The sequence below is a fragment of the Simochromis diagramma genome, unplaced genomic scaffold, assembly GCF_900408965.1.
Source record: "Simochromis diagramma unplaced genomic scaffold, fSimDia1.1 OVJJ01000596.1, whole genome shotgun sequence".
Classification (NCBI taxonomy): domain Eukaryota; kingdom Metazoa; phylum Chordata; class Actinopteri; order Cichliformes; family Cichlidae; genus Simochromis; species Simochromis diagramma.
The window spans coordinates 20084784-20112178 of record NW_024387245.1 but is presented as its reverse complement, the minus strand read 5'-3'; the positions used below and the strand labels follow the sequence as shown (position 1 = coordinate 20112178).

Here is a 27395-nt window from a genome sequence, read left to right as displayed (position 1 = left end):
GTGTATACTCGGGTACAAGTTGGTGGGAAAGATAACCACTGTTTTTGTCTGCTAGAGTGGGATTTTCACTGCATATTCTGCACTAAAACTCTGTGCGTTCATCATTTGTTTGAAGACAGCTCACCTCCTGCAACCCCTTTTCCGAGAATACTTTTTGCAGTTCGGACTCCTTCTGACATTTCTTTGGAGGTGGAGGAACACCAAAGTAATTGCGTAAAGGAGCTTGCTTCTTGGACATCTTTAAGAGTTCTAAACAAATGTCTGTCCTCCTCCAGAAAATCTTATGTACGCAAACGCGTGTTGCAACTTCTTATCTGGTGCGCGTCTTTTATTTTGACAGAAAATGCGCACCTGCGGACCACTTATGTGCACCCCTGGTCATATTGTAAATCCAAACACATGATCAAATAAACCCAACAGATTAGTATTTTTGTCTGCTATCCATTTATTTTTTATGAGCTAGTGATGCAATACTTGTCTACACATATCCACAGGTGACAGCACATGATGCTTATTCTGAAACAACTGTGGGAAGGCTGGGCAGGATCCTGGTCCAGAAATTCACGTAAGGCATCCTCATTTTCTGGTGCACGTAGTTGTTGTTCATATCAGAATGGATCTCCAGGAACTTTGGTGCACTTCTGGTGAACGTTGGCCAGTTAACAGGCACGCTTGAGCCTCCGTTGTTGGGATTTCTGTGGACATAAAAAGAAAAAAGTAAAACATAAATACAGCAGCTTAATTTATATTTCAATACTTGATTTAGTTGTTTGGTTTCTGTGATACTCTGACAATCGTTTGTGTCTACAGAATTATACCCAGTTTTGGCAAAGTTGGTCCAGTAGGAGATCATGGCGCCGGAGACCTGGCGATGGCTTGGCCAGTATCCAAGTGGTGTGGTGAAGGGCTTTCCAAACACGTACTGCAGGTCGTCAGCGTGGTCAGCTCCCATCCAGCTTGGGTAGGGCGTGATAAGACCACCCATACGGTTGGGCTCAGAGAAGAGGTAGGAGTAGGTGCGCCCAGTTCTTTAATGAGAAAAAACATTGATGTGACAATAACTACACCACTGACAAAAACAATTTGACTTTCATTTCTGTAATTATTTATATGAATGAAATTTTACTGAGACCACTATTATCTCATTAAACTGTGACATCTGTATTGCAAGATAATATTCTCACGTGGCATGGTCAGCATGTAGATAAAGGGCAGCCTGTGTAGGAACCAGGAAGATGTAGTCCGTTCCTACTCCCACAATGGTTTTCTTGATGGTCTCCTGGCTGGGATTGCTTCCCCAGTTTGAAGTATAGGTGGAGTAGGCATTGTTCAGACCAACCGTGCCCTTCTCCTTTGTGTATGCTCCCAAGAGCCTCCTCACATCGTTACTGAAATCCGAAAGTGAGGATTAAGGTCTGATAAAACACCTTACTGTCACCTAAGGTTTGATATAGTGTTACATCCATGTTGGCATTGTTATTGTTTCAACTGATCAAATGGCTCAAACTCACATAGGGGTGCTAATTAGATCCGAGTTGATTGACGGAACATCTAAAGCAGTGAAAATATGCCCGTCCATGTCATTGACTCCAGCAATGTAATCAATTTGAGCTGCATTGTGGAACAAGTTGGAAGGATCTTGTGGCAAGAAGTCCCCATCAATCACAGGAGACAGGACCAGGTTGAAGACAACGGGGTCTGAGAAATGCAGACAATTAGAACATGTACTATATGCAGAACAAACTTTGTTTTATATATACTGTGTTAGCCAGCATATAGTTTAAACTGTTGGATTTGCTTGTATCCCATTGAACTTTGTGAGCAATCTTGTCAGAAAAGCTTTCATCGTGTCTAAAATGAGAATGTAAAGTAGGCTGTGTGGAATGTAATCCTTACTATCGGGTGAACCAGACAAACTGATACTGCCTGCCAGTGTTAGGGCTCCAGGATCAGCCATCTTCAAACAGGCAGCCATTCTGTTATCAGTTGGGCACTTGACCTTCTGAGCAACCTGCAGAGTGGGTGTAAATTAATAATTATGTGCTATTGTTAAAGCTGTTTACACAAATTTTGTATTCCTATTATTTGTTCTGAAAGAGTGATTATATCCAGAGAAGCTGCTATGTACCTTCTCAGCGAACTTGCGAGGGTTCTGGTTGATTCCCCAGGGGCAAAGTGCCACTCCACTCTGGGAGATGGCTCTCCTGATGATGCCTTTATTGTGGGGAGTGAGAGTCTGTGGGTGGAAGGTTAGGAAGAATACTTAGTTTGATCTTGTGCAACAACTTTATGGTTTCCAGTGCAAATAGCAAGCCAACAATTGTAACCACTGTAGCAGATGGGTGAGAACCAGGTCTAGGTCTGCTGTAAGTGTCACCTCAACATAAATTACTAAATTTGATCTGTTGACTGTGATGTTGCTGTACTGCTTACAGTGTTTTTATTTTAGCAAACAGTTTGTGCAGGAATTCGCTTCTTCAGTTCCTTGCAAACTAAGTTGCCAGTGTGAGTTTATAGCTCAAAACTCTATAATCTTGTCCAAATATGGTCACTGGTTCTAACAACCAAAGATTTTGATATATGTGTGTATATATACATATCTGTGGAAATGTATTTTCACCTGGAAGCTAACACTAGCTCCACCTGCAGATTCCCCAAAGATGGTGATGTTGCCAGGGTCGCCTCCAAATGAGCGGATGTTTCTGTGTACCCAAGCAATGGCAGCCTGCTGATCCCACAAACCGTAGTTTCCTGAGGATCAAATATATTTCAGCTCATGAGAAGAATCACTGCTTTAATGGAAGTATTTTTATAAATGGCAACCTAGCATGTACCAGGCTCTGTAAAGTGTGTGTAACTTACCAGGCAAGCCAGAGTCTCCACTGCTCAGGAAGCCCAGTGTTCCCACACGGTACCCCACCGTCACTACAATAACATTCCCTCTGTCTGCAATCTCCTGTCCGCTGTACAGGTAATTATCCAGGAAGTTCGCACCCATGGAGCCTCCAACCAGGAAGCCTCCTCCATAGATCCAAACCATGACAGGGAGACCGGCAGATACTAGAGGACAAAGTTAGTGAAATTTAGTCTTTGTCTAATTTACATTAAAAAATAAACAAATAACCTAGGGCTGCGCAAGTTAATGCATTATTATCACATCAACGCATTCATTGATTAATAACGACAATTATTTTATTTTGAAGGTCCATGCTAACTGCCTCAGAACATAAAAAGCCACGGGTCACAGGAGGGATGGGATGTTGATCTGTGCAGGCTTGAAATGGGTGACATTATGCATCTCAACCAATGAGATCATTTATGGTGGGCTTGATAGTACTGCAGGGCAGAGTTGATAGAACTAAAGTTATTTGTAAGAGCTGCAAAGTTGAGTTTTCTTATCATCGGAGTACAGTGGTCTCTCGCTATAACGCGGTTCACCTTTTGCAGCCTCGCTGTTTCACAGATTTTTTTTTGTGTGTGTGCAATTTTGCGTCCTTTTTTTCCCCAGCGCATTGTATTCTGCGTTCTCATTGACTGTAGACCATTGTCAATCAATCTCATGCCGTGTCTCCTGTACAGTACAGAATGTGTTCAGCTTGTCAAATTAACATAAATCTTTGATCGCTAGCAGTATGACTCTTACGTGCTGTACTGTATGTTTGTAAGTTATCTCCCCAACAAACACAACAGTGTCGACGAAACCTTTTGCACCGTCAAAGGCACCTGTGGTAGTTGACTGAGATTCTCCACCGGAAATCAAGAATAAACAGACTTCACAGAATAAAAGTCCTTTGACAGTAAATGATCTTGAACATCTCCCTGACAACAGGAAATGTTTCTGGTGGTACCTGATAAAAATCAACATATTTATAAATGTTAACTTGCTGTTGATCAAAAGGTGCTTGTTATAAAGTTATGCTCATGATTCTATGTTGGATCTGATTAGATTCATGTTTATGTTGAGATCGACAAGAAGTGTTTTAACTGCTACTGTGTTAAGGAAATAGTGTTGTTAAAAAGCACCTTATTTCTTTAAAGACGTTGCTAACTGATAGCAACGTTGCTAACTCATATAGCACATCCGCTATATGAGATGTGCACTTCTCATATAGCAGTGCTATGGGTGCCGGTTTAGCTCAGTGGGTGAGCAGGTGTATGGCTGGAAAGCAGTGGGCCTGGGTTTGAGTCCGACCTGCGGCCTTTTCCTGCGTGTTCTCGCAGAGAATCATGCAATTCATGCGATCACAATTTAAAAAATGTAATCATTGCCCAGCACTAAAACAAACTTTTGTGCATTTCTGTTTTTACCTGAGCTGCCATGAGGAACCCAGATGTTAAGGTACAGGCAGTCTGTACTGCCGATGTAGTCAGTCATCACAAGGTTCAACTGAAGGCATCTGGGCTTGTAGTCTTTGGCCTGTAGAATACCTGACCAGAAACACATTAAAAGAGTTAAATATTACATTTGAAAAATTATCAGGATACATTATGTATGTTACTTCACACAGCGCAGGTCTTAGCTTGCCTACCTTTGCAAGTAGTAAAAGTAATTTTCTATTGACTGATTAAAGTTAACAGGAGACATGCAGAAAAGGCTGCTGAGAGTTTCAGAGATAACAGCTAAAGACTGATGAGAAACTTAATCAGTCTACCTACCATCCCAACCACGGTGAGGCCTTGGTTTCTCAAATGTTCCAGGAGCATCAGCAAAGGGAATCCCCAAGAAGATATCCATGGATCGGCCTGATCCCAGACTCTTCGATTCTCCCTCAACCTTCCCTCCCTCGGTCTGCACCACACCAAGCTAAAGAGATAAAGCACAATGAGATTAAAAAATGTTGATACGTTTGTAGCTAAATAGTCTTTGCACAACAAGATGACAAAAAATCCTGTAAACATGAAAAATATGGTAAAATGGTAAATGGCCTGTATTTATATAGCGCTTTACTAGTCCCTAAGGACCCCAAAGCGCTTTACATATCCAGTCATCCACCCATTCACACACACATTCACACACTGGTGATGGCAAGCTACATTGTAGCCACAGCCACCCTGGGGCACACTGACGGAGGCGAGGCTGCCGGACACTGGCGCCACCGGGCCCTCTGACCACCACCAGTAGGCAACGGGTGAAGTGTCTTGCCCAAGGACACAACGACCGAGACTGTCCAAGCTGGGGCTCGAACCGGCAACCTTCCGATTACAAGGCGAACTCCCAACTCTTGAGCCACGATCGGCCACATACACATTTTGTGTAACACTTACAGAGGCCGCAGAGGCCGTCTCTAGAAACAAAGCAACAGCAATCAAACTCCCCAGCGTCAACATCATGAGTAACTGGCAGAATGGCACCGATTGTCACCCTGACTTTTATAAAGCGGACTCCTCCCCTGGACAACATCTGACCTGTGTGAAGTTCGTGGGCCTGCTTTTCTCACAGTTACATAATATTTAACCACCTTGTGTACATTACACCTTCCCAAATACTTCCCGTGTATCATATCATTATATCATTAATTTCCATATTTTCGAGAAGGAAAATAAGTTGTTTTAGACTCAGTGAGCAGAGAGACAAATTTAGCCAAATGTTCATGTAAGTTGCCTAATGTGTAAGAATGACCACAGGTCAGGATGTATTTTGAAATATTTCACGCAGACAAATAATGACAGTCTGATTCTGGACATGCAAAGAAGGCTACTAGTATTATGTTTGGCATCTCGTTTTTTAATTTAATGAATTACTTCAAAAATAGAGAGCTGGTTCAAAAAAACACACAAACAAAACAGACAGAGATTGTGTTACAGTCCTGACCAGAGCCTTCGCAAGACGTGCATGTGATTAATCTTTCACGTGTGACTTTGAGTTTCCCCCCTTTCCCCCCCACTATTTATCAGGAAACCATCCTCTATTGAGTTTACACAGCTGTCAGACTGTGCACAGAGTCACACTCCTCTAGCCAATCTGAAAAGTTAACCATTATGTTTTGAATGCTTCAAAACAGAACTGTAAATACCGTTATCTCTTATGTGCTTTTCCACGGCTACTGATTTTATCTGTGACATAATCTATACACCTATGGGGTCCATGCATATACAGCAACAGTGTCTGCATGTGCATGACACTCACCTGCCACATATCTAGTCAGCCAATCACATGACAGCAACTACTGCGTTTAGGGATGTAAGCATGGTCCAGATGACCTGCTGACCCCCAAATGGCAAAGAAAAGCAATTTAAGTGACTTTGAATGTGACTTGGTTGTTGATGCTAGTCTGTGTATTTCAGAAACTGCTGATCTACTGGGAGTTTCCCTCACAATCATCTCTAGGGTTCAAAGGGCATGGTCTGAAAATGAGAAAATGACCAGTGAGCAGCAGTTCTCTGGGTGAAAAATGCCTTGTTGATGTCAAACATCAGAGGAGTTGACTTTTAGGTTTGTTAGGTATGAAGCTATCATTAGCTTGCTAGCCCTGGCATCTCCACATATATATATTTAGAGCTTCAGGTGTAAATTCAAATAGATCAAATAAAACTAAGACAACCATATTTGTCTCTGCTATGCTAATTTTTAATAAACTAGCACTGATACTGATACTTTTAGATCAACATGTCTGCACATGTCCACAGTGGATAGCACATGCTCCTTCTTCAGAGCCCACTGTGGGAAGGCTGAAGCCCTCGGTCTGCACCACACCAAGCTAAAGAGATAAAGCACAATGAGATTAAGGGAAAAAATGTTTACTATTGAAAACACATGAACGAAAGAAATGCACTGTGTGAACTAATGTGTTATACTAATATACATAACGTATCCTGATGTTTTTTCAAATGTAATATTCAACTCTTTTAATGTGTGTTTCTGGTCAGGTATTCTACAGGCCAAAGACTACAAGCCCAGGTCATCTCAAATTGGTTTCCAATTGAGTGGAATGTGCTTAAATGGCCTCCACAAAAACCAAACCTAAATCCAGTTGAGCACCTTTGGGATGTGGTAGAATAAGAGATGTGCATCATGCATTCGATGCTAATATTGCCGACGCTGGAGGAGAAAATAAAATCCTACTAGCTGACACATTTCTTACACAAGTCAAATCGCTGTCTCCCTTCGTGACATAATAACAGGTGAATTATCTTTTAAGGATGAGGTGGCCAAATTTGCTGAGTGAGATACCCATTATGAATGTGGGCATTGGGAGGTGACATGATCGGTATCTGGGACCACAAAATCACTAAACACAGAAAAAAAGGAACCATTTCACTTTTTAAGAAGAGAAAAATATGAGGAACCGTAGAAAATTTAACCCAGTGTTAAAGCACTCTGAGCTGTATTGTCTCTTGTCCTGTCCTTGTTTATCTTACATAGATATAGTTAGTATTAGGGCCTTTTTATCTTTTTCATTTTATTTAAATTTTGTGAGTTATTATTATTTGTAATTTCTAGTTTTATATCCGTTGTAGATATATTTTGATATTCTTATAAATGCACCATGGGCGGCTTTGGGTGAAATGGCATTTCGATTCGCTGTATACTGTGTATATTGTTGTATTAACAACATGAATTGAATTGAATTGAACTGGCCTTTGAGCTAAGGGTGCTTAAACTAACTTTGCAAGGTATGAAGCTATCATTAGCTTGCTAGCCCTTTTGTCTCCACATATTTAGAGCTTCAGGTGCAAATTCAAAAGTTATCTTTATTTAGCACATTTAAAGCACATCAAGTGTCTGCCAAAGTGCTGAACAGAGGGATAATATAATCAAAAAGAAAGAATTAAAATAGATATGATGAAAACATTATAGAAACCCCTGATAGTTGATCAAATAAAACTAAGACAACCATATTTTCTCTAATATGTTTATTTTTCATGAACTAGCACTGATACTGATACTTTATTTAGATCTACATGTCTGCACATGTCCACAGTGAATAGTACATGCCCCTTATTCAGAGGTGACTGTGGGAAGGCTGGGCAGGATGCTGGTCCAGAAATGCACATAACGCAGCCTCATTTCCTGCCTTATGTAATTCTGGTTCATGTCAGAATTGATCTCCAGGAACTTTTCACCACTTCTGGTGAATGTTGGCCAGGTAGCAGGCACGGCTGAATCTCCCTTGTTAGGATCTCTGTTGATCAGAGAAATTGAAAACATCACTGATGTGTTTTTAATTTGTATTACAATAAGTGATTCAGTTTTTTGATTTCTTTGACGCAAAAATCTGTGTTTGCAGAATTATACCCAGTTTTGGCAAAGTTGGTCCAGTAGGAGATCAAATAGTCAGAGACACGGCGATGGCTTGGCCAGTATACAAGTGGTGAGCTGAAGGGCTTTCCAAACACGTACTGCAGGTCATCAGCGTGGTCAGCTCCCATCCAGCTTGGGTAGGGCAATAAAGGACCGCCCAGAAGGTTGGGCTCAGAGAAGAGGTAGGAGTAGGTGCGACCAGTTCTTTGATGAGACAAAAAGAACAGGAAAATTAATGTGATGATAACTCCACCACTGCTAAAAAAATATGTATTTTTATCTCGTAAGTAATTAATTAGATAAACTGTGACATCTGTATTTTAAGGTCACATTCTCACGTGGCATGGTCAGCATGAAGATAAAGGGCAGCCTGTGTAGGAACCAGGAAAATGTAGTCTGTTTCAATATCCACAATGGTTTTCTTGATGGTATCCCAGGTGGGAAAACTTCCCCAATTTGAGGTATACGTGGAGTAGGCATTGTTCAGGCCAGACTCACCCTTCTCCTTTGTCAAGGCAGCCAAAAGCCTCCTCACATCGTTACTGCAATCAGAAAGAGAGAACTGATAAAATTCCTTACTGCCACCAAATCATGGTTTACCGTTTTGCGATGTGTAAGTTGTTTGAAATTGTTTCATGATGCAATTCCAAATCACTCCAAAGCTGATCAAAGCACTCAAACTCACGTAGGGGTGACAACCAGATCAAGGTTGACTGATGGAACATCAAAATTGGTGAACATATGCCCGTCCATGTTGTTGACTCCAGCAATGTAGTCAATTTCAGCTGCATTGTGGAACAAGTTGGAAGGATCGTCCGGCAAGAAGTCACCATCGATCACAGGGGCTATCTCCAGGTTCAACACAAGGGGCTCTAAGATATGCACACAATCAGAAATCATTATATATATGCCAGAAATTGTGCAATAATTAGTATGAATATAATTTGGTGGGTAATTTAAGCAGAACTGTTTTCATCACATCGAAATTAGGTTTTGTGGAACGTAGTCCTTACGATCAGGTGAACTGAGCAAATTCACAGTTCCCGCCTTTGTTAGGGTCCCAGGATCAGTCATCTTCAGACAGGAAGCCATTCTGTTATCAGTTGGGCAGTTGACCTTCCGAGCAACCTGCAGAGTGGGTGCAAATTATCTGTAATTACCCCCATGTTTTATGCATATGTTTTGTATTATTATTTCCTTATTTGATCAAAAAAAAAAAGTGGTTATATGTAAAGAAGCTGCTATGTACCTCCTCAGCAAACCTACGAGGGTTTCTGTTGAGTGCCCAGGGGCAAAGTGCCACCCCACTCTGGGAGATGGCTCTCCTGATGATCCCTTTATTGTGGGGAGTGAGAGTCTGTAGGTGGAATGTCAGGAGAAATACATATTTCACTATCTGCTTTGAAATGAGTTCCACCTATGGATAGATGGTCAGAAAAAGAACAAATACTCTCACCTGGAAGCTAACACTAACTCCACCTGCAGATTCTCCAAAGACGGTGATGTTGTCAGGGTCGCCTCCAAATGAGCGGATGTTTCTGTGCACCCAGGCGATGGCGGCCTGCTGATCCCACAAACCGTAGTTTCCTGAGGATTAAATATAATCAAGTTTGTGGAAAGAATCACTATTTAAATGGAAGTATTTCTGTATTGGCAGTCCAGCATGTACCAGGCTCTATAAGATGTGTGTACCTACCAGGTAAATCAGAATCTCCAGTGCTCATGAAGCCCATAGGTCCCACACGGTACCCAAGTGTCACTACAATAACATTCCCTCTGTCTGCTATCTCCTTTCCATAGTACATGTAGTTATCCAGGTAGTAAGGCCCCATGGAGCCTCCAATCATGAAGCCTCCTCCGTAGATCCAAACCATGACAGGGAGACCGGAAGATACTAGAGGGATGAAGACAGTTAGCACTGGTCTAATTTAATATATAAACATTTTTGGCTTCTGTCTTTACCTGAGCTGCCATGAGGAACCCAAATGTTAAGGTACAGACAGTCCTCACTGCCTACGTAGCTATTCTGGAAGAAGTTCAGCTGAAGGCACTCGTCTCTGTACTGTGTGGCCTTTAGAACACCTGACCAGAAACACACATTAAAAGAGTAGTGTGTTATCATTTAAGATTACCATGAAGCATCAAGTATGTTATTATTACATATTTCTTCACACAGAGCTGGCCTTAGCGAATGCTTATTTCGCTTTGCAAGCAGAAGATGAAACATATTTAAAAGGAAATGAGCAGAAAAAGCTTCTGTGAGTTTCAAACATAATTGCTAAAGAGGTCAAATCTAGTGAAAAATGCTGTCCACCCACCTCCCCAACCAGGGTGACGCTTTGGTTTCTCAAACCTTCCAGGAATGTCAGCAAAGGGAATTCCCTTGAAGATGTCCATGGAACGGGATAATCCAAGACTAATTGTTTCACCCTCAACCATCCCTCCCTCAGTTTGCACCACACCAAGCTACAGAGATTAAGGCAATAAATGGACTAAATATGTGAGCCATAAAAAAAGATGGATGTTTGGGTTTTTTACCACACTGATTAAATTGAGCACAATACTTAGTGTAACAAAATTACACATTTTGTAATCACGCAGTCACAGCTGAATTATCAGTGCACAACCGAACTTGAAACATATTCTGCACAGTGAAACCTTTAGAGATATCCAAAAGAAAGTCTGTAAACATGAAAAATACATTTTATGTGATACTTACAGAGGCTGCAGAGGCCGTCTCCAGAAAAACAGCAACGGCAAACAAAATCCCCAGCTTCAGCATCATGATCAAGCTGTCAGAATTTCCCTGATTGTCAGCCAGACTTTCATAAAGGAACCAACATTGCACAACATCTGACCAACGTGGAGTCCGTGGCCCCTGGTTTTCTCACTGTTGAATAATATTTAACCAATATTTAACCACCTTGTATACACTACATCTTCCCCCAAACTTCCCCACATTTAACTAGAAAACTAAAATCGACTAAAAAAAATGGTTAATGGTAGTTATCATGAGACATCTCTTTTAATGTCTGCTCTAATAAGTAGGTAAGCTATTTATAATTATTTATAAATATACAATAAAATTACAAATGATAAACAAGGAGCACAAATACTTTTATTCTTAGTCAACAGAAAAACTAATTCCGATACATACTCATGAAAATTAGCTGGAGTTAACTGGTGTTATTAAAATCTTTCTTGGGGAAAAAAAGAAAAATAGTCTCTTTTTATTTTATGTTCTGCACTTCTTCTATTTGCAGGTTTTCTCTACATCTAAAGAATATCTGGAGGTGCAGATGCCACCGATATTGTGTTTGGCTTGTATTTAGTTTAAATACTTCAAAAACTTCAAAAACAGTCACTGGATTAAAAAAGGAATACCATGACACAATATATATGTTTTTCCTTACTTATCATCTGATACTCAGACTGTGTCTTGCCTTAACCTTTAACCTCTAACCACTTGGCTTGGAAAGGAAAAGTGGGCAGGAGAATTGCAAAGGAAAAGACAAGCTGTATGCTGAGAATCAGAACAGCCTTACACTAGTATCTCCTTAACAGGGTGAAAACTATACAGAAGATAGACTACAAAACATGCATGTGACTTCACCATAACGTGTTCAACCCCCCTTTTTTTCAGTGTTGGTCGTATAAACAAGAACAGCCAAATATTCCTTAATTTCAAAGGTTAAAATTTTAAAAAAGAAGGAACATTCAGGGCCACATGAACTGACAGCAGCAGCACCACAAAACCAGCTTTTGACATTGGAAAGCTGCTGGATTTACTAGAACGCCACAGTGTCAGTTTTGTGACTGAAAGTTGTGAACAGAGATGTTTTGGTGGCTGGTCTCATGCATATGTATGTAAGTTTCACTTTCAGGACAAGAATTAACGTGATTGTGATATTTGCTGCTAAAAGAGTTTATTTCTAGGAGCGGGAGATGAAGTCATCAGGACCAGGTCCTAAACGGCACTTTGCTTGGATGGCTGAAAGCCGCGCGCGCGGTGCCAAAACGTTCGCCCTAAAACTCTTCACTTATTCCTCAAGCTGAGTGTCTAGACACGAGCCCCACTTACTCTCCGTCAGAAACACTGGGAGTTTCACTGGGACAAAAATGAACTGAATTGAGCTTCTTTTCTTGGCATTGCGCACCCAGCGAGCTGCTTTTCTCTGCTGAATCTGTAACAAATAGGAGTGTCAGCCTTCTCACATTTATCTGAATTGCCAGCAGAAGTGTCAGCAGTGTCTTTGACTACAGCTTAAGAGAAACTGCTTTTTGGGGCTCCTCTATTTACCCAAAATGCCTGAACATATTTAGAAAAAAAAGAGATCCACAAAAACAGTACAAGTACAGGACCAAAGTTCATGTTGTTCTTCAGTGTTTTGCAGTTCATAGTTCAAATTGAACACTCTAAATATTTTATTCATGTACTTTCTGAGTGCCTTGTTCAGTAAAAACAAACAAACCAAAAAAAACTTAAAACAGGAGACTGGAACAATGTTGTTTGGTTTGAATCTCAATTTCGGGCCTTACAGTCGAAAATTCACCAGCAACTGCGTGATGCTATCATGTCAATTTGTAGTCGTTTGTTGCAAATTTTAAGTAATTACCTGTTTATTAGTTACTTTGCTATCTTTTTTTATTATTATTTTAATTTAATACGCCTAAAGGAGGAAGACCACGACAGCAGGACATGGCATCCGGCGATTTTTAATGTTGGTTATGAATGTTATTTGGTCAGAAAAACTGAACCTTTATTTGTGTCCATGGTGAACTCCAGTTATACTGTAACTAACAAAAATGTCAATTTAAACGCAAACACAAACGGTTTCTCTACATTAACAGCAAAGGGAACACAACTGTTACACAAACCTTTCAAAAGAACATAATTTCTTTATTTACACGGTCACATTTTTAAAGAAACTGATGACACAACATATTAACAGTCAAATTTATGTCAACACGTGGTTTTATTGTGTTACATGTAATCTAAAATTTCGGTCTCCATCTCATTTTCACTTCCTTCAGATGGCTGAAATTCATCTTCCTCATCCTCCTCTTCATCCTCCCTATTCTCATACTCCCCCACTTCATCTTCCTCCTCCTCTGCATAAACATCTTTTACGCTTTGGCCTTTACGTCTTCGTCTTTTGGGTAATTCCGGCAACACTGAAGGACAAACAGAACAAAAAGCCAAAACCAAAAAGTAAAAAGTGGGTGCCAGGTGGTCTTGTTCAGGACTCATTTACTTCAAATACTGAAAATAGTCACTGTTAAGTTTTGTCTATGAGTTTTGGTTTGTCATGATAATCCATAATCCGGTGCTTCAAAATGTTAGTGCACAAACAAACAGGTTTATTTTTAGGGTAGCATGTTAGCATTTTTCTATTAGAACAACGCAGGGCATCAATGTTTCTGCAGGAATTATGACTCCAATCATGGAAACAAAAACATAAAAAGTTGACCTACTATCAAAGAAAACGTTAATGGATAACAAGAGCTGCTAAAACCAATTTTGCTCGAAACATGGTTGTTTTTTTTAAAGATTTATTGTTGGCATTTTGCAGATATTGGATAGTGACAGAAAGAGAACGGTGCCCAGCAAAGGTGCCTGGGCTGCAATCTCAGTTGGACCACCGGTTGACTAACGTTAATATCTGAACATAGTTCAGTCCATCCAGTTGTTGTTCCCACTCTTTTACTTAAAACTAGACTATGTAACTGGAGTAGCTGCTGGTCATAAGTAGGCTTAGAGGGCAAAAAGCTTTGCAGCTAATGAATAGAGAAGAGCAAAGAAAACTATCAGGTGAGAAACTAAAGTAAAAGCAGGGCATAATTTGGAGTAAAAGTAAAACAAGTTCTGGGTGCACACTGTGTCAAGTTAATGTACTCTAATGATCAAGGCGGTTACACAGTAATAAGAGTCTTATTACACAGTAATAAGCGTCACAACTTTTTCCTTACCTGGCTTCTGCGCTCTGATCACCGCCTTGATCATGGCTGAGATCATGTCCCTCAGCTTGTCTGTGGTGCCAACGACACACCAGCCGTCACGCTCGTCACAGTGCTGCTCGTTTCCGTTGTTCTGCTCGATCTCCTTTTGGATGCTGCAAAATGGCAAACGCTTACATTAGTCATTCTAATGGAACCACGACATATTTGATAAATCCACCAGATAATTAAAATGCTACACTGGATACTTTAAAATAATTTATATTTAAAATTTAAATTTAAAATCTTATTCATTGTTGCTCCTGTTATGTATTCATAAAAAATAATTTCACAGAATCGTGCATTCATGTTTTCCTCCCTATTAACATTAGCACATCTTGCTATCTTCTCTTATCCCACCAAAAACAGAAACAGCCAGCACTTCGGAGTATACAAAATATATCTGAAAAGGAGTTAAATCTACTCTTTGAGAATCTTTAGATAACAACATTTTTAGGAGTTAGGTGAAAGGACCTGTGGAAAACCCAGACGTCAGTTTGATCAACTTTATTTAGATGAAAAATGATGACAGATGCGAGTAGATATGACCGTTATGAACATTACTGTGTATTACCTTTCCACATCCAAATCACAGACCTGGTAAAACATTTGTCTGTGAGGAGGCAGCATGCCCTCTCTGAAAATGTAGGATGATTCCTGTGGAGATGAAACAGAGGACACAGACAGCTTCTCCATTACTTTTTTTGCAAGACAGCTTGCATTTAAACTGTCATTAAATGCCTTTGTAGCTTCAGGCATTTTCACTATCATGCTATAGAAATGTCAACGTGTTCAAAAAAAGAAAAAAAAAAGATTTCAATAAATGAACAGAATATACAGCACTGGGCTAAAGTTTTGATCCACCCCTCATTTCCTTTACATCAGTGAGTGTCATCTGTAAAACACGGTGGCGTCTCTGTCATTATTTGGGGCTGCATTTCAGCCAGTGTCTTGTCAAAAATGACTCAATTATAAACACAGAAATGCGTGTTTAGACTTTAATCCAACATGCAGTGGGATCTGGAAAGTATCCAACTGACAGCAGTTCGGTTTTCAGCATGATCCCCGACCCACTTCCAAACAGTAAAAGAATACCTGGATAGAAAATCATGTCATGGATTGGCCTCCCCAGAGCTGTTTCAGTCTTTAAATGCTGTATGTAGTTCAAGCGAAATGTAAAGAAATAAGGCATGGCTTCAGACTCAAGACCTTTGCACAATACTGTAAACTCTGGCCATATAATCATGAAATTCATCCCATCATATATTCTTTTTTAAGCATGCTTCTAGAATAATACTCAGGGTCCCATGAAGAAGGAGAGCTTTAATTCAAGTTGGGTTCAATTTAGTTCTATTTACAAAGCCCCAGTTTGCAACAATGGTCACCTCACAGTGCTTTATATTCTAAAGACACAAAAATAGAGAGAATTTCAAAATGAAAAATCCCCTCTCCATCCTGCAAGAGGTTTGTTTAACAGGAAGACACGGCAGAAAAACTAGGTTCAAGGCTCTGACTGGATGGGGAAAAATATAACGGAAAATATGAACATATAAAAAACAATTAACAAGCAGCACCAAACACAACTTATGAGAGAGCAGACAAAACCTACTGACTATCAACAGAGGCTTATAAAAACACGAGGAGTAAAATGAGGGGAATGAAGGAGAAGTACATCATGGGAAGCGTACCTCATCAAGCCTAAATATAAGTGTTATCAAAAATATTTTTTTAAAGCCTGATATTATAACTATAGAAGGTGTGTGTGCTTAAAACATCTAGCATGTTTGCTCTGATAATGGTCACTGACCTTCAGCTGGTATGTGACTGGAGCTGGATCTCGACTGCTGCTGGGACCCTCCTGAGTGGGAAGATCCATCACACTAGCTGGCTGGGGTGCTGGGGGAAAAAGGACAGCACAACACTGAATAGAGCAATGACTTCATTTACTAACTTAGTAACAAGGTTACTTTTAAAACACTTGAGTCTTGACAATTCATACACTGCACTCACTGCTCTCCCTTTTGTGTGAATATATGTGCAAATCAGAGGCTCTGATAGGCTCACAAATAGTATTTGTGTGCATTATCCTCCATACCTCTAAAACACTTACCCGACTTGTTTAATGTGTTTGGCAGACTGTAGTTCAGGGAGCTTCTCTTGGCTTTTATTGGTATGTTGGACAGCAAGTAGCCTAAAAATGGGAACAAATGAAATCAAAAATGCTCATCATAACAAACTAGCTGATTTTGCAAAATGACTAAATTGCTCAAGTTTGTTTTTTGCCCTTTTGAAACACAAACGCTGATGTTAAATGTAGAAAAAGTTTCAACAGAAACGGAGAAATTCTGCTCTCACCGTGCTTGGAGCTACAACGGATCCTGAAATCCAGCATCTGATATTTTTTGGCCTCTGGGGTCTTTCGGGGATCGTAGCCGAGCTTCACCCACAGGCTTCTCCACGGCCCTGTCACCTACATACAAAAAGTCTACCTATGTTAATCTCTTTTTACAGGAAATGAGAGACTGCACAAGTCTCTCATCCAGCAGATGGACATAATAATATCAACAAAAGCATGTAATCTAGTAATCTTTATTACTTTTCAGCATTTATTTTTTAAGACTTGTGGCATTTTAGGCTTTGACTTGATTCAATGTTGTATAGTAAATGGATATTACTTATTCAATATCATATTAAATAAGTCATAGCCTTAAACCAATGGCTAAACCTCTAAGCTTAAATTCACCCTACAACTATAAATTCTGCTTATTGCTATGCAGTAAATTAAATATTAATAGGTTAAATTTGTCTTTTTAAGTATTTCATTCACTACACAGTTGTATAAGTGTACATTCTTATTCATGACAATATCACTGGTATTTGATTAAAATGGAAGCAAACACAGACATTTCTAAGATTTTAGGGCAGACTGAGTAAGTACAGCAGATTTTTTAAATTAAAATTTCAATATTTCAAAACTATCCTGCCCCAAGTGGAGGAGTTCAAGTATCTCGGGGTCTTGTTCGCGAGTGATGGGAGAAGGGAGCCGGAGATCGACAGACGGATTGGGGCTGCGGCTACAGTAATGCGGACGCTGCACCGGTCAGTCGTGGTGAAGAGGGAGCTGAGTGTAAAAGCGAAGCTCTCAATTTACCGGTCGATCTACGTCCCTACCCTCACCTATGGCCACGAGCTGTGGGTAGTGACCGAAAGAACGAGATCGCGGATACAAGCGGCGGAAATGAGCTTCCTCCGAAGGGTGGCTGGCCTCTCCCTTAGAGATAGGGTGAGAAGTTCGGCCATCCGGGAGGGGCTCAGAGTAGAGCAGCTGCTGCTCCACATCGAAAGGAGCCAGCTGAGGTGGTTCGGGCATCTGGCAAGGATGCCCCCTGGGCGCCTCCTGGGCGAGGTGTTCCAGGCATGTCCCACCGGGAGGAGGCCCCGGGGCAGACCCAGGACACGCTGGAGAGATTATATCTCTCGGCTGGCCTGGGAACGCCTTGGTATTCCCCCGGACAAGCTGGAGGAGGTGGCTGGGGAGAGGGAGGTCTGGACCTCTTTGCTTAGGCTGCTACCCCCGCGACCCGACCTCGGATAAGCGGATGAAGATGGATGGATGGATGGATGGATGGATATTTCAAAACACCTGAGTGAAGTCGGTGATAACCTCACCATGTAGTAGGCATAGAAGGGCAGCAGCAGCTTCAGTTTATCAGGGTGGAGGTTGATGTTGGCTTTGACTGCGTTCCGTGACCAGATGGGCCGGCTCTCAAACATCTAGGTGCAAAGTATTTTGAGATTAGATAATAACCAAACATGATGGAAAGCAATATTTATGTAACATTATATAAAAGATAGCCTTGTAACATTTTGCTATTTTGGAGAGAAAACTGCTGATTATTGTTGGTTGAGCTGCGCTTCTGAAATCAGGTGATGGAAAATGAACAAAAATACCAGTAGATGCAGATTGTGAGCCAAAAAACACAACAAGACAGAGTTTTCAAAGTGTCCGAGCAGATGTAAATACAGCTGTGCAATCTCCCCTCAGTTCCTGCGCTTATCAACTAGTGACCCTTGCAATCAGAGTGTGGCTGAGTGCTGGACACACCTTTTTCAGCTGCTCCTCAGCCTTCTTGTCACACTCATTCATGCAGATTCGCTTCCAGGTCACTTTAGCTGCCTCGAGGCACTCTGCAGGCACGACGGGATCAGTGAAGCTGACAAAAATGGCGTTGTGGGGCCGGCCAGCGCGATTTAAACCAATGAAATTCTTACTGTCACCTGGCATTTGGCTACAAACGCAAAAAAGAGGTGAAATATTATAGGTATCACCCTGAAACTAAAGATCGATAAAGGCTTCCCAATATTGCTGTTTGGGGGTTTACAGTGGTTTACTAACTTTAGATGGACGTCAGGCCGATAGAAATAATCCACGGGACTGTCGAGGCGTGAGAAGATTGGTGGGGGGAGAAAGTAAGGCATGGGCTGCTCAAAGAACTCTTGACTCTCGGGTTTGCGGAGGATGATTTTGTCATACAAAGACGTATGTTTTCCACCTTCTGAATGCACAGCAAGGCACTGGAAGTCTGCCAGCCCTGCAAACGGCAAACATCAGAACAAACATTGTCACTTGCATTATTTGTACTTTTTCTGATAAGCTGTCATCTTCTGTCTGAGATCAAACCACCCTGTGACAGAAAGCATTGCCATGCTGGAATTTAAGACAAAGACAAAGGGATTGAGGGCATGGACATTTTTCATTTTCAGAAGTGTGGCATGCCAGAAATATGAAAACCACTGCCTAAAAAAGTTAATATGATGTTTGGTAAGATCATGGGAGGGTCCCCGTGTCAAGACAATATATAATATAATTCCCATAGATGTGACCCCCCATTACTGAATTTCATTGAAAGAAAAAAAAAAAAGAAATTCTGCGCCCAATAAATTGCACCGATAATCTTCATATTTCATCTCCTTGTTTCATGTGCTGGCACAAGATTTGATGTCTGAAGCAATCTTCCTAAGTTGTCTAAAACAAAAAGTAAATAAATAAATCTGCCATTTGGCCACTGGAGGGCACTGTAGTAAACATGTACAGCATCAGTCAAACTGGATTTCCTTTGATTGTTTAAATTCTCACTTTTAACATGATCAAGATGCCACATCGGTAAGATCATCATGACTAAATTACGTATAAACTGTATGAGGAACGAATAAATATTAGAGATTCTTAAAAAAGTGAAACCAAACATTGAAAGAGGACCAAAGGCTAACAAAATTAACACTTTATTATGCTACAGGTGGATAACTGAGAGACACACCCGTGAATTTGTATGTGGTTCCAATGACTCCGAGCATGTCCATGTGGATTTCAGCATCCTTGGGGTCATTTTTTCGCGTCCGCCGTCGCACTCTGAGGAGGAGGTTGCCTGATGGGATGCGGTTTCCGTACAGTGAGTGACAGAAAGGGTCTTGGGGCCGGTAACGCAGCTCGAGACGCTTGCTGGGGTTGGAATAGGTCTGTGGGATTAATGGGAAATAAAGGGTACAGGTATTAACTACAAAAGTGAGAAAGATTTGAGTATCAGTTAATTACCCACAAAAAAACAAAACAATTTAACATGCAAAAAGACAGAAAAAAATAGACAATACATTTTAAATAAAACAGCTCTCCCCTCCAATCCCACAAAGCTACAACCAAGGGCAGGAACGTATGTTTCATATGTTTTATGAAATATTTAAACTTCAAAGAAATTTAAATACCAACTTGTTATTTGTGTATCTCAGTGGAGCACAGCATTCAAATTTCTCTGTTTCAACCTATGGGAGCCAGTGCACCTGGCTGTAATTAAGCCAGGTTGCAGGAGAGGGCGCTCATGAGAAAGTCTTCAAAAGGACTGGAGCTAAAGAAGGTAAAAGGCAAAATAATTCTAATAATTTGTGCTAATTGTTTGGGTAACAATTTACGAATGGCCTTCCTCCCTTTGTGACAGCTTTTTTTATCTGGAAGGTTAAAAATGTTAAAATGTTGTTGTTATAATCATAAAGATGGAAAAAACAACTGGTGTTACAGTTTATTGCCTTTCCACTGTGATCCTAGGTTCTGGTGGTCATGAATGAGCTGAATGAGCTTTTCCTCATTCAGCAGATGTAGATTAGATTAGAGATTAGATGAAACTTTATTAATCCCTCGGGTGGGTTCCTCCGGGAAATTCAGTTTCCAGTAGCAAAGCACCGAAAGAAGTTGCATGTTACAGATACATTAAGGGGAATGAGAGTAAGGATATAAGCATAAATACACCATATATACACATATATAGATACAGAATATACAATATGGATAAATAGGATTGCTCATTTGAGTGAGTATATTGCACAGTGATTATTGCACAGTCAAATATAAGAAAAAAGACAAAACAAAAAACAAATATTGCAAATATTGCACAGTGTAGAAAAGCCCCCCTCAGGTCATCTGGATCCGGTATTTTATCAGTTCCCAGAGTCAGAACCAGACACGGAGAAGCTGCATTCAGCTTTTATGCTCCTTATATCTGGAACAAACTCCCAGAAAGCCTCAGATCAGCTGAAACACTCAGTTTATTTAAATCCAGGTTGAAGACTCACCTATTCTCAGCTGCATTTGAATAAAGCACCAAATCCACACTTTTAAGCTTAAATTTCAAAACTTACACTAACTACTGATCTTATCTATTTCTGATTTTATCTGTTTTGATTTCATATACTGTTTTGTTTGTTTGTTTGTTTGTTTGTTAAGTGGGATTAGAGCTCTGGGTAGCTCACCAGCTGGGTCTAGAGAGTATTTTAAATTCAGGGAATTTAAAATAGAAAGTAGCTCGTCCACAGAAGGACTGGTAGCTCCCCTTACGATAAGGGTTCAGATCGCGCGAACAGGTGTGGGATTAGAGCTCTGGGTAGCTCCCCAACTGGGTCTAGACTGGGTCTAGAGAGTACTTTAAATTCAGGGAATTTAAAATAGAAAGTAGCTCGTCCACAGAAGGGACTGGTAGCTCCCCTTACGATAAGGGTTCAGATCGCGCGAACAGGTGTGAAATGTGTGTGTTTAGTTGGTTTGTTTGTTTGCTTGTTTTAATCAATTTTAAATCATGCTTTTTATTTGTTTTTGTTTCTAATGTCTCTGTAAAGCACTTTGAATCACCTTGTTGTTGAATTGTGCTATACAAATAAATTTGCCTTGCCTTGCCTTACAACTCAGTTGTCCCCCCTCCTTTGTCCTCCTGTTTCTCCTCCCTCTCCCCTCCAGTGAGGAGTTAAACAGTCTGATGGCGTGTGGGACAAAGGAGTTTTTAAGTCTGTTGGTTTTTGACTTTGGGAGAAGCAGCCTGTCGCTGAATAGGCTCCTCTGATTGTTTACGACCGTGTGCAGAGGATGCCCGGCATTGTTCATAATGTCCATCAGTTTCTTTAAGGTCCTCTTCTCTGCCACTGTCACCAGAGTGTCCAGCTTCATGCCGACCACAGAGCCAGCCTTCCTGATTAGTTTCTCCAGCCTGGATGAGTCCTTCTTTGCTGTGCTGCTCCCCCAGCACACCACAGCATAGAAAAGGACTCCTGCAACCACTGACTGGTAAAACATCCTCAGGAGCTTCCTGCAGATGTTGAAAGACCTCAGCCTCCTGAGGAAGTACAGTCGGCTTTGGCCTTTTTTATACAGGTGCTGCGTGTTGCATGTACTGAATGAGGAAAAGCTCAGACACATTGTTGCAATGGATCTTTTTTTCTTCTTAAAATATCTCAGGCTGCCCTTCATCTGTTTTGTTAATGGTTCAGTCATTAAGGCATCAAACTCATTTAACAGGGAATAATACCTTCTGATGACTGGCAAATTTTAGTGGAGTTGAAAAATAGGATTTTTTAAAAAATTTTCTTTGTTTTATATGCATACACATATACTCACTGGTCGTGTTCAACTGCTCATCTAATCAGCCAATCACATGGCAGCAACTCAAACAGTAATTCAAACAACCGCTCATTGCAACCATGTTTTGCAGAAGAGCATCAATGAATGCAAAACGCATCAAACTCTGAAGCAAATGAGCTATGGGAGCAGAAGACCACACCTGGTGCCACTACTATCATCTAAGAACAGGAAATTGAGGTTACGGTTCACACATTGTCACAGAAATTGAACAACAGATGACTGGAAAACTGTCTCCGGCAAGATTCTGATGTGACGGTCTATGTCACAAAACTCAAAGATCATCTAAAATTAGTTTCACTGCACTGAAATGGGCTCTACAGTAAGCAGATGTCAATCCAAAAGAGCAGCTTTGCATGTGGTGCAACAGGAGATTTGCATCATGAATGTGACGCTGACAAATCTGCAACAGTGTGATGCTATCATACCAATATGGACCAAAATCTCTGAGGACTATATCCAGCAGCGTGTTTAATGTATGGTACAAACTATTAAAGCAGTTCTGAAGGTAAAAGGGGGTCCAACCATGTACTATCAAGGTGTAGATGGTTCATTACATGTGAAAATGTGGAGGTTTTCAGGACACACGTTTACGTCTTTACATTTAATATAGAAAGAGTAAATTATAGGGAGGTGTGGCCAGCTTGATTTTAAACTGGAACTGTATAGGGGACCCAGCCCTAAAATGCGTTTTACAGCGCTGATCCAAAGCCTGAAAAGATCCCGGTTTTCCTCACAGACCACTTGAATTACAAAATGCTGAAAGACTGTAACTGATATATTTTAAAACACCAAGTAAATAAAGCGATGTATTTAAGTTACAATGTTTAAAAAAATGAAAATATATTTTCTATGCGCTCATTAGCCGACACAATGGTTTTCAAAATAAAATCCCGAGACTGATCTGTGTCCCAGCTTACTTTCCGCTTACTTTTGTTACTTTTTGTTCACCACCCAAAGTGGCCAGCATCCTGTCCGCACTGCTGAAGACCCCCGGATACTCCACACACACCAACTTCTTGTCCTGGAGCTCCACGGTGGACGAGCTTCCCGGGACATCCTCGTGTTCGGCGGGACGGGAAAACGTCAGCTCTTTGAGAGTAAAATCCAGCTTCGTGTCCCTCATATCCGCCATACTGACTCCTTAGCTGGCGACAATTAAGAGTAATGTAATGAACCAATTACTTTAGCCAAAAAGAACACGAAAGAAAACACATCTAACTCCTGCACCAACAGCCGTACGAGCATGTGTTCAAGTCCAAAATAACTCCGGGCGGAAACATTTCAGCACGCATGACGTTCCGGTAGCCTTTCAAAATCAGGACAGTTTAAAAAAGAATAAGCTTAAAAAGAGCAGTAAAAAGGCAGTAATAAATTGCAACAATATATATATATATATATATATATATATATATATATATATATATATATATATATATATATACAATGGTGAATATCAAAATTAAACAGTACAAGCTATCAAGTTATTTTCATTCACATTTGAAAACGTGTATTATTCATTTAAACCCGAGACAGTCATAAGAGAGGCCCAGTGTTGTCACAGAGTCTTCATTCATACTGTAAACTGGCAGTCATCCCCTCAGAGCAGACTACAGGCTTAGCGGTTTTCTGCATGTTTGCAGGCTTAAATGTTCGTGTGTGTGTGTGTGTGTGTGCGTTTGTGGACGGGGGGGGGGGGCAACAACTGTCTAATGTGACGCCGTATGTACTTTAATTCTTGCTTTTCTCACAAAACATGACATTCTTTTGTCATGTTTTGTGAGAAACAAATACAACTTTCTTTTTTCAGAGTTTTCCATCTTTCTTTTTCGCTTTCTTTGTTAAAATACATTTATATGTTTTGGTAGAATATAGTACTTTACATCACAGTAAAAACAAAGTACAAAAGGCAGCCAGAATGGAGCAATGCTTCAGGCTCCCGAGAGCTGGATTCACTCATGTATTTTGGTTCCCCTTTAGTTTAGCATTAATAATTGGTCTCTGTATGTTATACATAATATACTATACATACTATAGACTATATATATGCTGTTAACATGTAATATGTTTTTTTTGTTTATCCCTTAATGGGGATTTTTTTTAAATATTTCCTTTTCATTCACTGTGCAGAAAGAATAATACTAGAAAATACTTGACTGTAGGTTCTTATGCTCACTTTATTTTTTTATAGGCACTGTTAAAAAAAAATGCACCTTCCTGTACAACTTTTAGCCTCATGATGGTGATGTGCAGATCTTCTTTGTTGCTTTAACATAATGTAAAGTCTATGTATTTTTAAATTGTATTAAACGCTGGGCACTTATACAGTCACTAAATGTATCTTTGATTTGACTGAGAGATTCACTGCCGTCACTGTCTTTCTGTCCCGTACCCCACAAACTGCAAACTGTTGAGACTGCTTTCTACTCCAAGGGGATGACAGTGTTTGCTGACTTATATAGGCAGATATATATAAATATCTGCTGTGACACTCTGTTTACATAGATTCTTGTTTTTCTTCTTTTTGTCATACCTTTAGGGGAGTCAATATTTTTTAAGACTTTTCATAGGATCATCTTACTTTTACTTTTTCCTATAATGTTCATTTGTGATAAAGCATAAGATGATTTATTTTTCCAATTTGGTAAATTACTTTGTGACATTTTAGTTAAATATTTTTACTTTAAAGAATAAAATAGAAGAGGTGAATACAGGCTACAGAAAGTCACCGAGAGCTACCATGACAGAGAGAGCACAGGGAAAGGTCAGCTACTGGAAGACACAGAGATAAAACTGATTACGACTTCTTCCTGTAGTTCTGAGGTTTCTTTCACAGTGGACTTTTTTTTTTACCTGGCAGAAGAGATAAAGTACAACTCCATTAGCCCATTATGATATGCAGTTTGAAATGTGCAAAAACTAAGTGATTATAAATTATGGTTGCATAACAGGGAAGAAAACATTTGTCCCAGAAAAATTTACATTCATCTGACACCTGTTATACATCTTGTTAATAGCAGCTGGATCCTTTTTGCCTAATCTTGCTCCTAACTCTAATCCTGTTCCATCCCCAAGGTGCACTTTTGGGTTAAGATCTGGTGACTGTGGAAGCCATTTTAATGTTTAGGAAACCAGTTTGCAAATGATTTGATTTTTGATTTTTACAATCTTCTATTGTCTGGTTTTGTTGAGCTCGTGCAAACTGTAGCTTCAGATTCCTGTTCTTAGCTGACAAGAGTGACACTGTGTGGTCTTCTGCTGCTGTGGCCCGTCTGGTGTTTTGTGTTTAGGTTTGCTCTTCTGCTGACCATGGTTGTAACTAGTAGTTCTTTGGGTAACTGTTGCCTTCCTATCAGAATGAATCAGTCTGGCCACTGAGTATATACTAGAAAAATAGATAGCTGCTGTACTACTTTTGGCCTCACGATGGCGGTGTCTTGCTAGACAACATTAAAGCTAACACAAGTAACCATCTTTTTGAATCCTCTCAGTCTGACCGAAGGAACATTATTTTTTGTACAGCATTAACAATCGTATAAAATCTGATATTTTAACAGTTGATGAACATGCAGTTGTTCAGAAAGACAGAACCACAGTTGCCAGAGGCAAAGAGGAGTGGTCTCTGCCCCTCCCAAAAATGCAAACTGACTGTCACCCCTCAGAGAAGAGAGCAGGCTCAACAGTTTTCCGTGTTTACCAACGTAAATATGTGTGTGTCTATAGTGACACTGTGTTTACTTTGATTCTTGTTTGTCTTCTTTTACTTTTTAAGCGAGTCCAAGGCTTAACACAAGATTTTAACAGTCATCAGTAGCAGCAGTTTTATTTATTTATTTTTTAATTACATGCATAGGTGTTCTGCAATACAGTATAAATGATCAAACTGTTGGTTACACTGCATGCTTCCATTACAGGAAGATATATACTGGAAACAGAGATAAAACAGATGATCACTTTCTCCTTTATGGTAGACATTTTGCCTTGGTGGAGCAGATAAAGCAGAGCTGTATCATAATCATTAACTATGACTCTATAAAGTGCTTACATACTGGATGACATGAACAGAAGAAAGGCTTTAATGATGCGGTTAGTAACGCCTGCATGTACGTTTCCTAATGTCCTAGTGTCCTATCCCAGTAGACGCTATTGTAGCTCATTGTTTCATGATAAAGAGGAGGGGATAGAAGACACACAAGACTCTGACTGACAATCTGTTGTGTGCTGTGGTGAAGTGAAGATTTTTTAGTCTTTCTGCCATCCCTTTTTTCCTCTAGGGGGGCCATCGTCCACTGGATATCCAACCAGCTCTTGGTGGTATCTGGCTTGAGGGCCTCTGCACTCCTCCCTGTCTTGCTGCTGGCCTGTTCCAGCCGTTACAGCGTGGGGAGGCCATGATAAGGTTATCAGTCGGCCTCCACAGCTCAGTTCACTCTGGAAGAGTCTGCTGCCCACAGATTTCACCCCTCCTTTCCTCCCACTCATTCTGACTTCTCACTCAGCACATCCCTTCTCCTGTCAACTCATCTCAGCAGCTGGCGGTTTATCAGCTGTAAAGGAAATCTGTATTTATGGTCATATTTGGATGTGTTATGTGAACTTCAGGCCACACCTACAAAAGCCCAATCATTTTCTGTATGTAAAGCACAAGATTAGTATCAGTGATTTCTTTTACTGCTCTCTAGTTCATTTAAAAAGTGTCTTTTGCATGTTTTCTAGATGCTTATTAATGCTGAAAAGACCCTAAAATAAATCAATGACCTGCTGTGACCTTCTGTCAAATGTTGCATGACCAGGTAAAGATATGAAGGAATTTATTTCCCTGTGTTATTTGATTTAATCAATTTTTTTTGTGATTTTGTGTGCCTAATGATTAATGGTTAATTTAGTAGCTATTAGCACATCTCAGTGAAATCAAACTTTCAATCCCCCTAGTGAGTTGCCCAATATTCCCCAGAGTTTTATGGCATAAATAGGGAAGATCCCATACTCACAGAGGCCTGTAAGCTCCATCTGTGTGCAGGGCATAATGCAAATCTCTGTGTTTGCTTTATACAAGAGGCCATTGTGACAACTCGTTCACATATTAGTTTTCCATTTCAGGCACGGGGAAAGAGTTAGAATTAGGGTTTGCTCTAAAAACATGGGATAATATTTAACATTTAACAACAGGAAGCTTAATGTCTGTGAGGGCCCTGAGACAAA

The 27395-nt window shown here is 40.3% G+C and overlaps 3 protein-coding genes across 3 annotated transcripts; all 3 read right to left on the bottom strand.

Moving 5' to 3' along the window:
- Positions 1–425: 425 nt before the first annotated feature.
- LOC120714255 (bile salt-activated lipase-like) lies at positions 426–5395 on the bottom strand. The gene is made up of 11 exons (XM_040000386.1): positions 5266–5395; positions 4657–4804; positions 4309–4428; positions 2863–3060; positions 2621–2751; positions 2129–2236; positions 1897–2011; positions 1512–1698; positions 1185–1388; positions 819–1028; positions 426–695 (listed from the first exon to the last, which is right to left on the bottom strand). The coding sequence occupies exons 1-11, from the start codon at positions 5329–5331 to the stop codon at positions 512–514; spliced, it is 1671 nt and encodes a 556-aa protein (XP_039856320.1). The 5' UTR covers positions 5332–5395; the 3' UTR covers positions 426–511.
- A 2446-nt stretch (positions 5396–7841) lies between these two features.
- cel.2 (carboxyl ester lipase, tandem duplicate 2) lies at positions 7842–11129 on the bottom strand. Its single transcript, XM_040000387.1, has 11 exons — positions 10962–11129; positions 10561–10708; positions 10205–10324; positions 9939–10136; positions 9699–9829; positions 9492–9599; positions 9256–9370; positions 8928–9114; positions 8581–8784; positions 8237–8446; positions 7842–8123 (listed from the first exon to the last, which is right to left on the bottom strand). The coding sequence occupies exons 1-11, from the start codon at positions 11025–11027 to the stop codon at positions 7940–7942; spliced, it is 1671 nt and encodes a 556-aa protein (XP_039856321.1). The 5' UTR covers positions 11028–11129; the 3' UTR covers positions 7842–7939.
- Positions 11130–12900: 1771 nt separating this feature from the next.
- gtf3c5 (general transcription factor IIIC, polypeptide 5) lies at positions 12901–23479 on the bottom strand. Its single transcript, XM_040000388.1, has 11 exons — positions 23125–23479; positions 19558–19756; positions 18636–18831; positions 18345–18528; positions 17909–18013; positions 16595–16709; positions 16350–16430; positions 16047–16135; positions 14814–14896; positions 14213–14355; positions 12901–13417 (listed from the first exon to the last, which is right to left on the bottom strand). The coding sequence occupies exons 1-11, from the start codon at positions 23326–23328 to the stop codon at positions 13227–13229; spliced, it is 1590 nt and encodes a 529-aa protein (XP_039856322.1). The 5' UTR covers positions 23329–23479; the 3' UTR covers positions 12901–13226.
- Positions 23480–27395: the final 3916 nt, after the last annotated feature.